This window comes from Brienomyrus brachyistius, chromosome 22, assembly GCF_023856365.1.
Source record: "Brienomyrus brachyistius isolate T26 chromosome 22, BBRACH_0.4, whole genome shotgun sequence".
Lineage (NCBI taxonomy): Eukaryota > Metazoa > Chordata > Actinopteri > Osteoglossiformes > Mormyridae > Brienomyrus > Brienomyrus brachyistius.
In genome coordinates, this window is record NC_064554.1 from 13,710,780 (window position 1) to 13,724,782 (window position 14,003).

Genomic DNA, 14,003 nt, shown 5'->3' on the forward strand with positions numbered 1-14,003 from the left:
TATATTTACGTAACAGGACAGTTTACGGATACTGTTAGTGGTTTTCCTCTCGTACATCTGCTTAAATCCGGTTCATTTTATCTGATCATCACGGATGAAAACTGCAGCCGCAACATTTTCAAAGGCATTTATTTATAATTGTATGTAATGTTTTACTATAACAATATTTAGTTTACAAAAATATGTGTGTCCACGGGTTCAGCAATTATTTTCTACAAAAATTTTCGATTTTCAGTTAAATTCAGCTGAGATTATTCTCAGTTGTATAAGAATATTTAAAAGGAGCTTTTATAGTGATCGAATATACATTAGCTGATTGTTTGTTTTATTTGTGATCCCATCCTGAAAAATTAAGCAAGTGACGACAGTTATACTCGGCTCAATTAAGCGCACCTAATACAACTCCAATCAGCAGGTCTGCACGCTGTGCGCCACCTACTGGAGCTACTGTGAATTGCAGGGTAAAGTATTCCACAAGGGAGAGGTTTCGGTGTCACGTTTTCAAGTTTTACGTCTTTTCATGTCATTATCGCTGCCCATGTTCAGACAGAGCCAATGTCGCCCTCGTGACGCCGAGCGAGGCTGCAATCGCAACAGCTTGATTTGTATCATAAGGAATACAGATGCGCAAAAGGGAGAAGAAGAAGAATCGATAGCTCCGGTCACCGTGTTTATTCTTTTTATAGCAGCGGTTAATAGAAACAGCAAATACACAAATGCATTTTATGGCGGAATATTGAACAGTTGTTTCAGGCTGTTTAGACACCAGTTTTTTTTTCGTTTTTGCTTGCTTTCGTTATCTTATTGTATTGGTATACACGTATTTATCACCATATTTTACAGATATATATTACTCAAAAAGTTTGTCTGCTAATTTACCATGGAAAAGTAAGGTGATGTTTACTTGTATTCATATATTGGTAAACAATAGACTAATCTTTTTGCTGTCATATATGGTTTCTTGACGGAATTAGGTTACGCATAGTCGTTCTGAAGAGGGGTCACTGTTTACAGGCGACGTAACACTGTGTCCGTCTACTATAAAGTTGTAGGCTATATTTCAAATGTATGTAATAAAAGAGTGATTTACAAAACAAGAATTGCCAATGTAGAAAGACTTCAGTATTTGGGACACAAATCTAAAGACTGCGTCTGGAATAAAGATAGATTTTAGGTCATCCAGTTGCAGAAATCATATTCTTCGTTTCATAGATTTAATCTAATACAAAGCCTATATGTATATGTTTGTACCGAAATGGTATCTCTCCGTAAAATCCGACTTTTCATTCTCGTGTTTTTCTTAATTGTGTGCACTATGCACATTGTAATGAACTTGTTATTTACACTGGAGAAGCAGACAGCTGGACTGACTTCGGGCGACACCGGCTGCTCATGCTCCCACAAACCCATGGAAGACACTCCGAGCCGGGCAGAATCGCGAGGCAGGTCGGCCGTAGAGTCGGGCCGCACGGACACGAATTTCATTCATCTCAGTAACAATCCCAGCTCAAATTGCACATCACTTTCCGTGAAAAACATAGTCGGGCAACCGGAGCAGTACGCGCATGAAGGCGAGCACAAGTCTCCCATTAAAGGCACCAGTAAGCACGTGCCTGTTGACGGTTTCCGGCGCCTAGCGGCTCTTTTTGACCATCCTTTGTATAAGAAAATGCTGCCGATTCTGGCAGAAGAAGACACCTTGTTTAGCGTCAACAGTGCTACGACATTTTACTCACACGCTCACGGGAATCAGAAATGGTAAGCGCGACATTAAAAATGCAAGAGGTGAAGAACTTAGTCATGTGCATTGCGGTTATTGACAAGATGCGATTTTGAATAGTTAATCGACAAATAAAGTCATGTATTTGATTCAACAGCAATAGTAACGCATTTTATTTACGGATTCTGTATTAAATATATTGATTGAATTGTATTCACGACTTTGTTCTTCACTAGGGATTTGTCGGTGGTTTGCGCTGTAAGGCTGCTTGGTGCATGTGTGAGTTGTAGCGAGCGGGCAAACGGGAAACACTGTCCTTTCAGGGCCCGCGAGGGTGATGAAGAGGAAGACCTCTTTCCTGTGGGAATGTCTACCATCAACTCGTATCCAAGCTGGGTCCGATTCCACCTTGGCATCAACCGTTATGAACTGTATGACAGGCGCAGCTCTGCTGTCGACGACCTGCTTGGAGACCTGGTGATGCAGAGGATTGGCAATGTGGGTGAGTATGGGCGGCAGATTGGGGCATAGGAACCTGGGGGGACGTGTCCCCCCCCCCCCACCAATATTTCATTTTGGTTCATTCGTTCCCCTCCACTAATAAATAGAACCTTTGCTGGTAGACAATAAAGCTGTATCCCCACCAGTATCAAACTCTCTCCTACGGCCTTGGTGGAGCAGCAGGTGCGTGGATGAGAATGTGGATGAGAATGTGGATGAGAATGTGGATGAGGGTGCATGTGTGAAGAGAAAAAGAGCAGGAGGAGACTGGCACAAGGGATTATCCATCGTGCTCATATGAGTGTTTGGGTTTCATCGGAGTCAGTTGATGGTCTGTGCAGGTATTTATTTACCCTGTTTGGTGACGCCCCCTACAGATATAATCACACTAATTAAAATATCTTAGCCTCATACCACTCGGTGTGCTGTCATGTTAAAGACATCTGGGAAATCTGCCGGCCAGAAGTGAGGCTGAGAATGACTGGAATGAGAACGATCTGGAAAACACAACATAAAGCATAATATTAGCGAGAAACAAAAAAATAAAGAAAAAATAGCAGAGGCTGTCGTCATAATGACCTACAGAAATAATCCTCCCTGCAGGCTTTTCATAATAGATTAGTGACTCTTTAAAGTCTGTTGTTCCACAGCGCATCTAGTTGCACAGGTTTGTGACAGTGGGTGATGACACCCCCCCTTAAATGGCCGGCTTGTGTTTCCTCATATAACCCCTGAGAGGAAGACAGTGGATGGTCCTGCGGTGTTTTCTTCCCAGCTGAACTCGGACACATTCTTACAGGAATGTTCTTGGACGCGGATACTGAATATCAATTTGCCCTGAAAATTTGGCATACATGTGTTTGTGGGTGTTCTGCATGCCACAGCAGAAATTCAGCTGGTATTTTCTCTAGTATTTGCACACGTGAATTTTTGTCTGTGTGTGTCCTTGCATAAATAACAGCAGGTGCTTCACTGTGGAAGGACCTTCATGTAATACCTTTGTTTCTGTCTCACAGCAATTAAGCCGGGTGGGACGCAGCTTAAGCTGATCATGAGATTCCAGAACTATGGACAAGCACTTTTCAAACCTATGAAGTAAGTTCTACTGCTGTATGGACTGTAATGAATCACGTGTGTGAATGAGTGTTATAACTATCACTGTATATAACTATAAAGACATAGAGGGCTGGCCAGTGTAGTGTTTGAGGTTCCATGCCTGTGTGTGTGCGGCCTGATTGCACGTTTGACCAGTAAGAGCAGAGTGTGAAGGTTGAAATCACAGGTGTACATCAAACACCGCAATCCACACAACATAGTGGGAGACATATCAGAGTTCAAAAGAGGACAGACTGTTGGTGCATCTGTGACCAGGACAACAAGTCTTTGTGGTGTATTGAGATCCACGGTAACCATGGTAATGTCGGCATACCACCACGAAGGACGGACCACATCCAACAGGAGTAACTGTGGATGCAAGAGGAAGCCGTCTGACAGGGATGTCCGGGCACAAACCCAGATTGTACCCAAAAATCGTAAAACCACAGCTGCTCAACTTACTGCAGAATTAAATGCAGACCTCGACTCTCCAGTTTCCACCAAACCTCTTCATCAGGAACTCCACAGGGTCAATATTCATTGTTGGACTGCTATAGCCAAACCTTTGGTCACTAATGCCAATGCCAAATGAAAGTTTGAATGGTACCAGCAGCGGAAATCTTGGGCTGTAGACAAAGTGAAACATATACTGTTCTCTGATGAGTCTATGTTCACTGTCTATCTCACATCCAGGACAGTTACAGTGTGGAGACGCCCCAAAGAGGCTTACCACCCAGACTGCTGCGTACCTAGACTGCGGCACAGTGATGGTTTGGGTTGCAATGTCATGACATTCCCTAGGTGCACTACTTGTTCTTGAAGGAGGTGCCACTGCCAAGGACTAAAGAACCATTCTGGAGAACCATGTGCATCCAGTGGTTCAAACATTGTACCCTGAAGGTGGTGCCGCGTATCAGGATGTTAATGCACCGATACATGCAGCAAGACTGCGGACAGAGTGGTTTGATGAACAGGACAGTGAAGCTGAAGATCTGCCATGACCCGCACAGTCACCAGATTGAGCCACTTTGGGGTGTTTTTGAGGAGCGAGTCAGGAAACGTTTTCCCCCACCAGCATCGCATAGTGACCTGGTCGCTGTTCTGCAAGAGAAATGGCTCAGAATCCCTCTGGCCACCATGCAGGACTGTGACTCTAATGCTGGGTTCGTCTCTCACCTTGTAGGCAAGCCAGAGACCAGGAGACGCCATCGGACGTCTTCTACTTCTCAGACTTTGAGAGGCACAACGCTGAGATTGCAGCCTTTCACCTGGATAGGTCAGTTCTGTACCACCCCACGCATTCCTGCACTGAGCACACTTACAGATCCTTATTTCTCCCGTGGCAAACCTAGCAAGCAGAACTGCATGCATGAATACTGACCAGCACGGATTCTTAGTAACCCTTTTAACAGATTTTTCCCGCATGATTAGAAATCATGTATACTATAACATTACAATGCATATGTTCAGTGTGAGTTAAACACATGATTTATTTTAGCCATTTTTGAACTAACACTTGCCAGTCTTGAATCACACTCGTATCTTTTATGTACATAATTCATAATACCTACATAATACACAATATATTATGCATAATTTATCGCTAATACTGGGGTGAATGCCAGGTCGATATAATATTGTTTTTTTGTGAAAAAATAAATGTACATAACAGTTATAATAAGAAAATAAACACAGAGGTTTTTTTTTCTTCCTACTTGGGAGTTTTTGCTTACGCTCCATCGTTGTGATCTGGCTTTATTTATTTAATTTCTTTCCTTCCTTTTTCCCTGTTCTGTCTCTCTCTCTCTCTAATTATGTTTTATGTTTCACAACACAACCCTGTAAAGTGCTTTGGGACAGCTTTGTTGTGAAAGGCGCTATATAAAAAAAATAAAATAAACGTATATACATCGCCAAGGACCAGACTGAGATTTTGAATTTCTTGATGATGAAGACACTAGTGGTCCCAGGTCGCTAAGCATGACCATAAGAACTTATCGTCCATGTCTGTATGCAAACACCAGCTGCCTTCTGAACACCTTCAGCTCATACGGTGCGACCTTGGGGACAGTCTGACCCCAAGAAGGACAGTCTTAAGGAGATGGTAGGGGGTCTTATCAATAGTACGATTTTCTTACTGGTATTCTTTGTTTCTCAGGATCTTGGGCTTCCGCAGAGTCCCTCCTGCGGCTGGACGGCTTGTCAATATCACAAAGGAAATCCGAGATGTTACCCGTGACAAGAAACTCTGGAGGACCTTCTTCATATCACCAGGTACGAACAACAAGGGCTTTTAAGAACTTATACTGTATGTGGCTTTTATTTTTCAGCGCTGATTGGGTCGTGTTTAGTGTCTTAGACGCACAGAACACACTGTGACACAGTTTAGCATACAAATCCCGGTTAGCATCAGAGTCCACAAATGCTTGTGAGATGAACACCTTCATTTCATCCACTGTGTGGGGCTTCCTCTTAAAAACCTTCTCCTTTCCTACCCACCCCCCCCCCCCCCCCAAAAAAAAATAAAATAAAATAAAATTCCATGGGTGTCAGGTGGGGTGAACGTGGTGGCCAGACAATGCTGTGGAAAGGTGTCGTCAAGGTAGCTGAAGTGTGTCTCAGTGCCAGGGACAGGCTGTTGGAATACCAGCATTGATGGAGGACATTTCAAACACCTGAGACCCATTTATCATACTGCAAAGAAAACTGTATACCTACTTTTAAAAATAACTTTGTAAAATAAAAACTATATACATACTTTTGGCCCACCCTGTGTATGGCCGTGTTTGTTTTAAACTATTTTCTGGGACGTGTACCCTTGGTGATTGACCTTTTAATGATCTTCTCCATCTAGATCTTTTTTTCGTAACTTCTTATGAGTAAGGTATACATGTTCTGTTACAGCCTGGAGTCACTTATGCACTCAGATAATCCATCAAAGCTCAGCCATTGCTGGAAGGGGGGCATATTACACTGGAATTGATTGTTATATTTTATGTATCAGGCAGATGCCTTTCTCCCAAGCGACCTCCATTTTTGATGAAGCCGTGTCAGGTATCCTCTGGAGGGTTTCGTTCGAGGGCCCAACAATGAAATCAGTCTACTGACCCTGGGATTGGAAACAATGACCTTCCGAGTGTCCTAACCTGCTAAGTCAAATACTGCCCTCAAAATAATCCCCGTAGTCGACAGGATTTGAACCGGCGCAGGGAGACCCCAACGGATTTCTAGTCCATCGCCTTAACCACTCGGCCACGACTACAAGTTACGTGTGGGTCTCGCATAGATTCTGGCCGTTTATAAACCTAACACAGTGTTTCCCAAACCGGTCCTCGGGGACCCCTCCAGTGCACATTTTTGCTTCCCCCCAGCTCCCATCCAATGGAGAACTCCAAATACCTGGTAAGGGAGGTGGGAAAGAGCAAAAATGTGGACTGGAGGGGGGGTCCCCAAAGACCTAGGAAAAACTGGCCTAAGAAACTGAATATTTTCAAGTTTGAATATTTTCATGGGGAGCCACTGTGCTAATTTATCACCCACCGTGCAGAGGGTGGGGGGGGGGGGGGGGGGGGGGCTGGAACCTATCCCAGGCAGCATAGGGCAGAAGGCTAGTGTACATCCTGGATGTGATGCCAGACCAAAGCAAAGGCTTCCATTAGGTATTTAGTTATTAATTACTGTAAGTACCATCCTGCCTAAACACTGATGCCCGCTTCGTCCTGGCTCACTGTATGCCCCTGCATCACAGCCAACAACACCTGTTTCTATGGAGAATGCACCTACTACTGCTCCATGGAGCACGCTCTGTGCGGGACGCCGGACCACATGGAGGGATCGCTGTCGGCCTTCCTGCCGGACCTGGTCCTGGCCAAGCGCAGGACCTGGAGGAGCCCGTGGCGCCGCTCCTACCATAAGCGCAAGAAAGCAGAGTGAGGCTTCGTCTTGCCAGGGTGCATTGGAAAATGAAATTAACCAGTTAAGGCTTGGCTTGTTGTATTTCATGTAAATTACAACTCAGTCTTTTTCCATCTGACATGCATGGCCCACAATGAAGACAATATAGCAGAATTTTACTTCTGTCTTTTTGGAGTCTAATTTTAACCCAGTACTTTTGGAAAGAACGAACAGTATATGTGTATAGCCTTTCTTGTAGTGCCCCCTAGTGCATATACACTGCAATTGCCTGTGAGGTCTGTTAACTGGTTGCCTTTCCATCCTTCTACCAACCACTCATCTGGGTGGTTGTTTGCTTTGGTCAATGACCATTCAAAGGGTCATGGGGTAGTAATGTCCTATATTATGTAAAATCATTACATAAGCACTCGAGTTATTTTGGCTGAAAATAAATGGCAAATATGACCTGAGATGTTACATATTTACATATATTTGGGTATATATAGTTTTATATTATGTTTTATATTTAGAGAACAATAACTTCATTGCCTATGACTTCTTTGAGTGTCTAGTAGTATTATTATATGTATTTATATGTCCACAGGTGGGAGATCAATCCGAATTACTGTGACAAGGTGAAACGGATGCCCCCTTACGATGGTCCGCGCCTCCTAGATGTTATGGACATGACCATTTTTGACTTCCTGATGGGTGAGACCCATGGCTGACGTTCCGGAACCTGAAAATGTGCAGTGATGAATCAGCTCTTCGCTACTTATAACCAGAGGTGGAAATTTCAGGTTCAGAAAAGTAAGATTCAGACCAAGATTTTGTTTCAACCGACCAGTTGAGTATAAAGAGACACAGTCACAGCTGCACTCAACTGGTTGGTTGAAACAAAATCTTGGTCTGGATTATTGCCTTCTGGACTGAACTATGCACCTCTGCCTATAACATATAAAATGTCTTGTGGATTTTCACCTACCCCAGATCCCCTGCCTTTGGACCCCCTAACCCTATGCACTGGGTTATACAGTAAAACTATATTTGAGTGACATTTGCTGTGTTTCCAAAGGTAACATGGACCGTCATCACTATGAAACCTTGGAGAAATTTGGGAATGACACTTTTATCCTCCATCTGGATAACGGAAGAGGGTTAGTGAGGAAAATATACGTGCTGCATCGGAATGATGCCATTTTATTTCAGCCGTATTTTACAATGCAGCTTGTATTCCATCCTTTTGTTGAAACCACATAATCGGGGGGGGGGGGGGGGACAATGGGCACAGGCGGGAACCAACCTTGGGCAGTCGCCAACACACCGGCAGCTTGTATTATTTATTGTAATTATTAATAATTATTGTGTTAATTGTATGTATTTTAAAATTGGTCTCATTGTATTCATCCAGTTAAAGGCAGCGCGCTTTCCAGATGGCTCTGACGTAAGACTGAAATCTGTGCTTAATCCAGTATCCATCCATATTCCTACTGCTTATTCCAGGGGTCTTCAACTCCGGTCCTGGAGAGCTACTATCCAGCAGGTTTTCTATCCTACCCCACTTCTGATGATCCTGGTATTTACCAGAGAACAGGAGTGGCTCATCAGAAGCCAAGTAAGATAGAAAACCTACTGGACAGTATCTCTCCAGGACCGGAGTTGGAGACCCCCGGCTTTTTCATTATGGCGCCATGGGGGTGGGGGGGGATGGTGGAGCCTGTCCTTGATGGCACAGGACACAAATCTCATCCAGTTCACCCAATACTGATCATTAAATTTAATATGCGCATGTTTTAGAGTTCCTGCATTATGTATATTTATATTAAAATCTCCCCCCAGGAGGCACCAGGAGGTACCAGGCCCATATCGTTGTAATTTAAGGCCGATCTTTTTCCATTCCAGATTTGGAAGGCATTCCCACGACGAAGTCTCGATTCTGGCACCTTTAAGTCAGTGCTGCAGGTAAGTCGAAAGCCTCCTATATGAGGAAGAATGTTCAGTATTTTACCTACAGTTTTTTAAAAGTATTAAAAAAATACTTTGTAGTTTTCAGTGTTTTATAAATTGACTGTTTTGAATAAATAAGCTACTTCCAGAGGTGGGAAGTTGAAGGTCAGAAAGAACAAACTCAGACCAAGATTTAGTTTCAACCAACCAGCTGAGGACTCTGTGATTGTGACTCTTTATACTTAACTGGTTGGTTGAAACTAAATCTTGGTTTGAGTTTGTTCTTTCCACTTCTGGCTACCTGTGAGTGTGCCTTCATGTATGCTCACCTCCGGCCAGGGTGAGGCGCTCCACCTTCCTGCGCCTTCAGCTGCTGGCCAAGGAGGAGCACCAGCTGAGCGTCGTGATGACGGAGTCCCTGCGGAAGGACCGCCTGGCGCCCGTGCTCATCCAGCCGCACCTGGAGGCCTTGGACCGCAGGCTCCAGCACGTGCTGCGGGTGCTGGAGGACTGTGTCGGGAAGATGGGCTACACCCTCGTGGTGGAGGATGACATGGGGGAGAGGCGCGCTCGCCGAAACAGCTGAGGCCGGTAGCGCCACCTGGTGGCTCATCCCTCCACAGCACATGTGCACATTTTTATTTACATCCCCTTGGAATTCAGTGAGTTCCAAGTTTTCTTTATGCATATCTAGATATTTTTACTCCAAAGGTTACCACTTTCAATCTGATAAAATATGGGACACCAGCCTCAGCCAAACAACAAAATTTGCTTTGTCTGGTGGGGAGAGGATTATCCATGTCCCTACGCGACCCCCACCAATGTGTCCTACTTATTGTACGGCTCTTATGGATATACATAAAACAGGTGGCGTGTCTAGTTAGAATAAGTGTATTCTAGCACATTTTAATCATTCCTTTGTGTATTTTGCTAGTTTTATTTGTATGAATTTATTCGGTTAAAGCTTTAAATGGAGTTAAAGCTTTAAATGGAGTGATGGTTTACTTTAAGAACTTTTGTTATATTTGTACACTGCCTGACCAAAGAAAAAAGTGACACACTTTAATATTTTGCTGTGCCGCCTTTATCTTTGATAATGGTACATATTTGTCCATGCATTGTTTCTGTCTGCTTATGCAACATCTCAAATCTTTTTTCACCCTGATTTGCATTCATTCCTTGTCGAGATTTTCTACTGATGATAAGTGAGTGGAACCACTCTGTAAAATCTTCTTCTGCACATCTCGGTGACTTTCAGTGGGGTTAGGGTCAGTGTAAATCCATTTGCCAAATGTTAGCTGAGAAAGTTGTAGTGGACATATACAAAACTGATCTAAATTATATGTCTCTAAATTTCATAGGCAGTAAAGTTAACATGAACCATATCTGTATGCACCAAATGTTTATGTACAGAAATACTGTTTCTATGACATTCTGATAAATTGTTTATTTGCCATTTGCAAAGTACACTGGAATTCTTCTCTTTGCCTGCCCCATCTTGCTGTCCATAGCTTGGGGGTCACAGCGCAGGGTTAGCCGAAGTGGGGGCCCCTGGAGCTGCGGGTTAAGGGCCTTGCTCAAGGGCCCACGGACATGTGGCTGTTCTGCCGAGCCTCGAACTGGCAATCTTGCGATCGTGGGCACAGAAAATTAGCGTGCCGAGTCACTTAATTTTATCGGGGTACATTGCAATAACGTTGCTTTTCAAAATACCATTAAAATTCGATCAATCAATCACTTTTATTGTCACATCACATTACTGGTACACTGGTACAGTACATGTGAGTGAAATTCTTGTGTGCAAGCTTCACAAGCAATAGTGGTGTACAAAATATACAAATACAAAATATAAGAATCAATTTGAACATGAATGAATATGAATACAAAATATACATTTATATGTTTATATATATATATATATATATATATATATATATATATATATATACACACAAAATATGGTATACCGCAGTATAATGTCTGAATGGTATGACGGTATTAAAAATAAGATACAGACTGACTGGCGTGGATGTTAAGGGCGCAGTAACATTTACCGAGCAGGAGGAGTGCTGGTGGTAAAAATTACTGTCTTTACTTCTACTGCGTGTGAACTGTATGTGATTTGGGGGGGGGGGGGTTGAATCTTATTTAGTCATTACCAATGTTGAACCCTAACTGACAGCCCTGATTGGAATGACAGATTTCCAGGACACTGCGCATCATTCACGGGTGTTAAGGAGCATGGAAATTCTGGGGGAGGCGGGATGCCTGCGATTGAACTCTTAAGTAATGACTTGGTTGGCTCCGTCGATATGGGATGTGAGTCAGCCGTGGGTCTGAATCGCATATGCGGCAGCCTTGAAAGCCAAGTACAAAAAGCGAATTAAAATTAATTAGAAAAAATAACTAAAAGGGAAAATGATCTAAAAGCAAGGCAAATACAAAAAAAATACAATGGATATGTTCAGTTCCTGGGAAGGTCTTTGCCAGTGTCAGTACAGACGAGCAGGTGTGGCATAAGGGTGGGCGGGGGGGGGGGGCGTGTTAGGACAATTTCAAGGGCCCCTGAGTGACTGTGGCCCCAAAAAATTTGGAACATAATCCGATTGATCTGGGTTAATTGGGCCCTCAGTAAAGTTCTCTGCACCCCTGCAGACAAGTAAATGTCATTTAATGAAAATTTGTGCAAATACATGAGATGGGCCTTAACTTTGTATAATTTGTAAGGGTGCAGGTTTGACAGATGGTCTAGAGTCCTTAAATTACTTAACTTTAATGCTTTAATAGTTTAACACGGTTGATTCAGATCTTGTAGTGACAAACACAGCAAGACCTTATTCGACTACGTTACAAGGACGGGTTGATAGTGGATTATAACATCAGACTAACTGCATGGCCTCCAACAGAAAAGTATTTTCAAAATGTCAGCACCTCTTTTACTTAAATTCAAAACATTTTATCGTAATGAAAATCTCCAAGTGTTGAAGACTTTTAGTGCAATTTCATTTAGATCCTCCTGGTGTCGCAATAAAGCCACTTTAAAGTCCATCCTCCATCATCTCTTACCTCGTGGCACCTATCGCCGTAAACGCACGTTAGCGGAGGAAGCGGGACGCTGCCGGAGGAATGCCGGTTCAAACCATGTCATGTAGCCGATATGCATGACGCATATCTTTGCATAAATGACAAATGTCATGTTTTGCCGTTAAAATACTATTTTATAATATGTATAAGCATACATTTATTTTTTTAAACTAATACATATCACGTATATATCAGAAGTTGCAGACGGCAACATGTTCATGCAGTGCATAGCAGTGCCGTGCAGGGATTTTCGGGGGGCAGTGCTCGATCGTGGTGGTGTGGGGGGGAATCTTCTCGGTGAATTTTACTGATCGGGGGAGGGGGGTCCCCTCAGTAAAGTTCTCATAAATTAGGCAGTTTCAGTCATTCGGGCAAAAGAGCCAAGTGCTCAGGTTTAATCAAATTACAAACGTGTGTAGTTTCCTTGAAGTAAAGTTCATACTTATTTAGCTTGACGGCTGTAAGCTCATAGTCTCCATTGTAATTATTATTATTAAAGCACAGAAATAGACTCTGAGGAACGTCTCAATGGTACAAACAGCATTAATGTATCATCAATGGTAGAAAAGAGTCCAGTTACAATTGCCTACAGCTAATGGCACAATTGGCAGACCCTGAAGGGTACAGCCCCAGTGACAAGCAAAGGTACAAATGTTTACCCTTTTTTCGGAGAATGTACAGTATTACCTATGTCACTTAATGTTTTTATCTTTCACAATCGTCCAAGGAGCCTCATATTTATCAAAAAGAATCAATAGGAACTTTATATTGTGCAATTTGGATGTTCTGACAAAGCGGTTTTTGTTTGAGGGTCATCTTCAACATTCCAAATATATTTTAATGTAAAATGCAAACTTAGTCATAAGTGAACCTTGTTCTAACTGATTGTCTGATGTATTATTCAAATATACACCAAATGTGTGAATATACATGCTAACTCTTGGAGCTGCGGCTAATATTTGTAGCATGTGTTTGAGGCCTGCAGCCGCTATGTCATGGTTTGCCAGTAGAAAAGGAGGGTGACCTATGCATTACCAGGGCTGTGCAGAGCCTCACACACAAGTTCACATGAAATAGTTTGGTCAGAACGGGCAGCCTGCACGCGCCAGTGCGTTAGCCTGCCGTACGGCAGCCGCTCAGGACCTCCAGCCTGCACGCGCCCGTGCGTTAGCCTGCCGTACGGCAGCCGCTCAGGACCTCCAGCCTGCACGCGCCCGTGCGTTAGCCTGCCGTACGGCAGCCGCTCAGGACCTCCAGCCTGCACGCGCCCGTGCGTTAGCCTGCCGTACGGCAGCCGCTCAGGACCTCCAGCCTGCACGCGCCCGTGCGTTAGCCTGCCGTACGGCAGCCGCTCAGGACCTCCAGCCTGCACGCGCCCGTGCGTTAGCCTACCGTACGGCAGTCGCTCAGGACCTCCAGCCTGCACGCGCCCGTGCGTTAGCCTGCCGTACGGCAGCCGCTCAAGACCTCTAGCCTGCACGCGCCCGTGCGTTAGCCTGCCGTATGGCAGCCGCTCAGGACCTCCAGCCTGCACGCGCCCGTGCGTTAGCCTACCGTACGGCAGTCGCTCAGGACCTCCAGCCTGCACGCGCCTGTGCGTTAGCCTACCGTATGGCTGTGTGATTTGGCAGCTGCACTGGACAGGACAAATGATCACTACAGCGGGTGAGCTGGTTAGGCCAGAAAATCACAGGGACCAGCAACTTCATATATATGTTGCATTTTATATACCTTACATTAGTAACTACTTTTATTTATTTTC

General features: G+C 44.0%; 1 protein-coding gene and 1 non-coding gene across 2 annotated transcripts; one reads left to right on the forward strand and one right to left on the reverse strand.

The window, feature by feature from the left end:
• Positions 1–567: 567 nt before the first annotated feature.
• On the forward strand, positions 568–10,596 carry LOC125718517 (extracellular serine/threonine protein kinase FAM20C-like). The gene is made up of 10 exons (XM_048992421.1): positions 568–1,758; positions 2,044–2,222; positions 3,238–3,316; positions 4,500–4,592; positions 5,475–5,590; positions 7,065–7,245; positions 7,815–7,921; positions 8,286–8,367; positions 9,113–9,172; positions 9,497–10,596. The coding sequence occupies exons 1-10, from the start codon at positions 1,256–1,258 to the stop codon at positions 9,741–9,743; spliced, it is 1,647 nt and encodes a 548-aa protein (XP_048848378.1). The 5' UTR covers positions 568–1,255; the 3' UTR covers positions 9,744–10,596.
• On the reverse strand, positions 6,497–6,578 carry trnas-aga (transfer RNA serine (anticodon AGA)). Its single transcript has one exon. It is a non-coding gene; the product is annotated as a tRNA-Ser (tRNA).
• Positions 10,597–14,003: the final 3,407 nt, after the last annotated feature.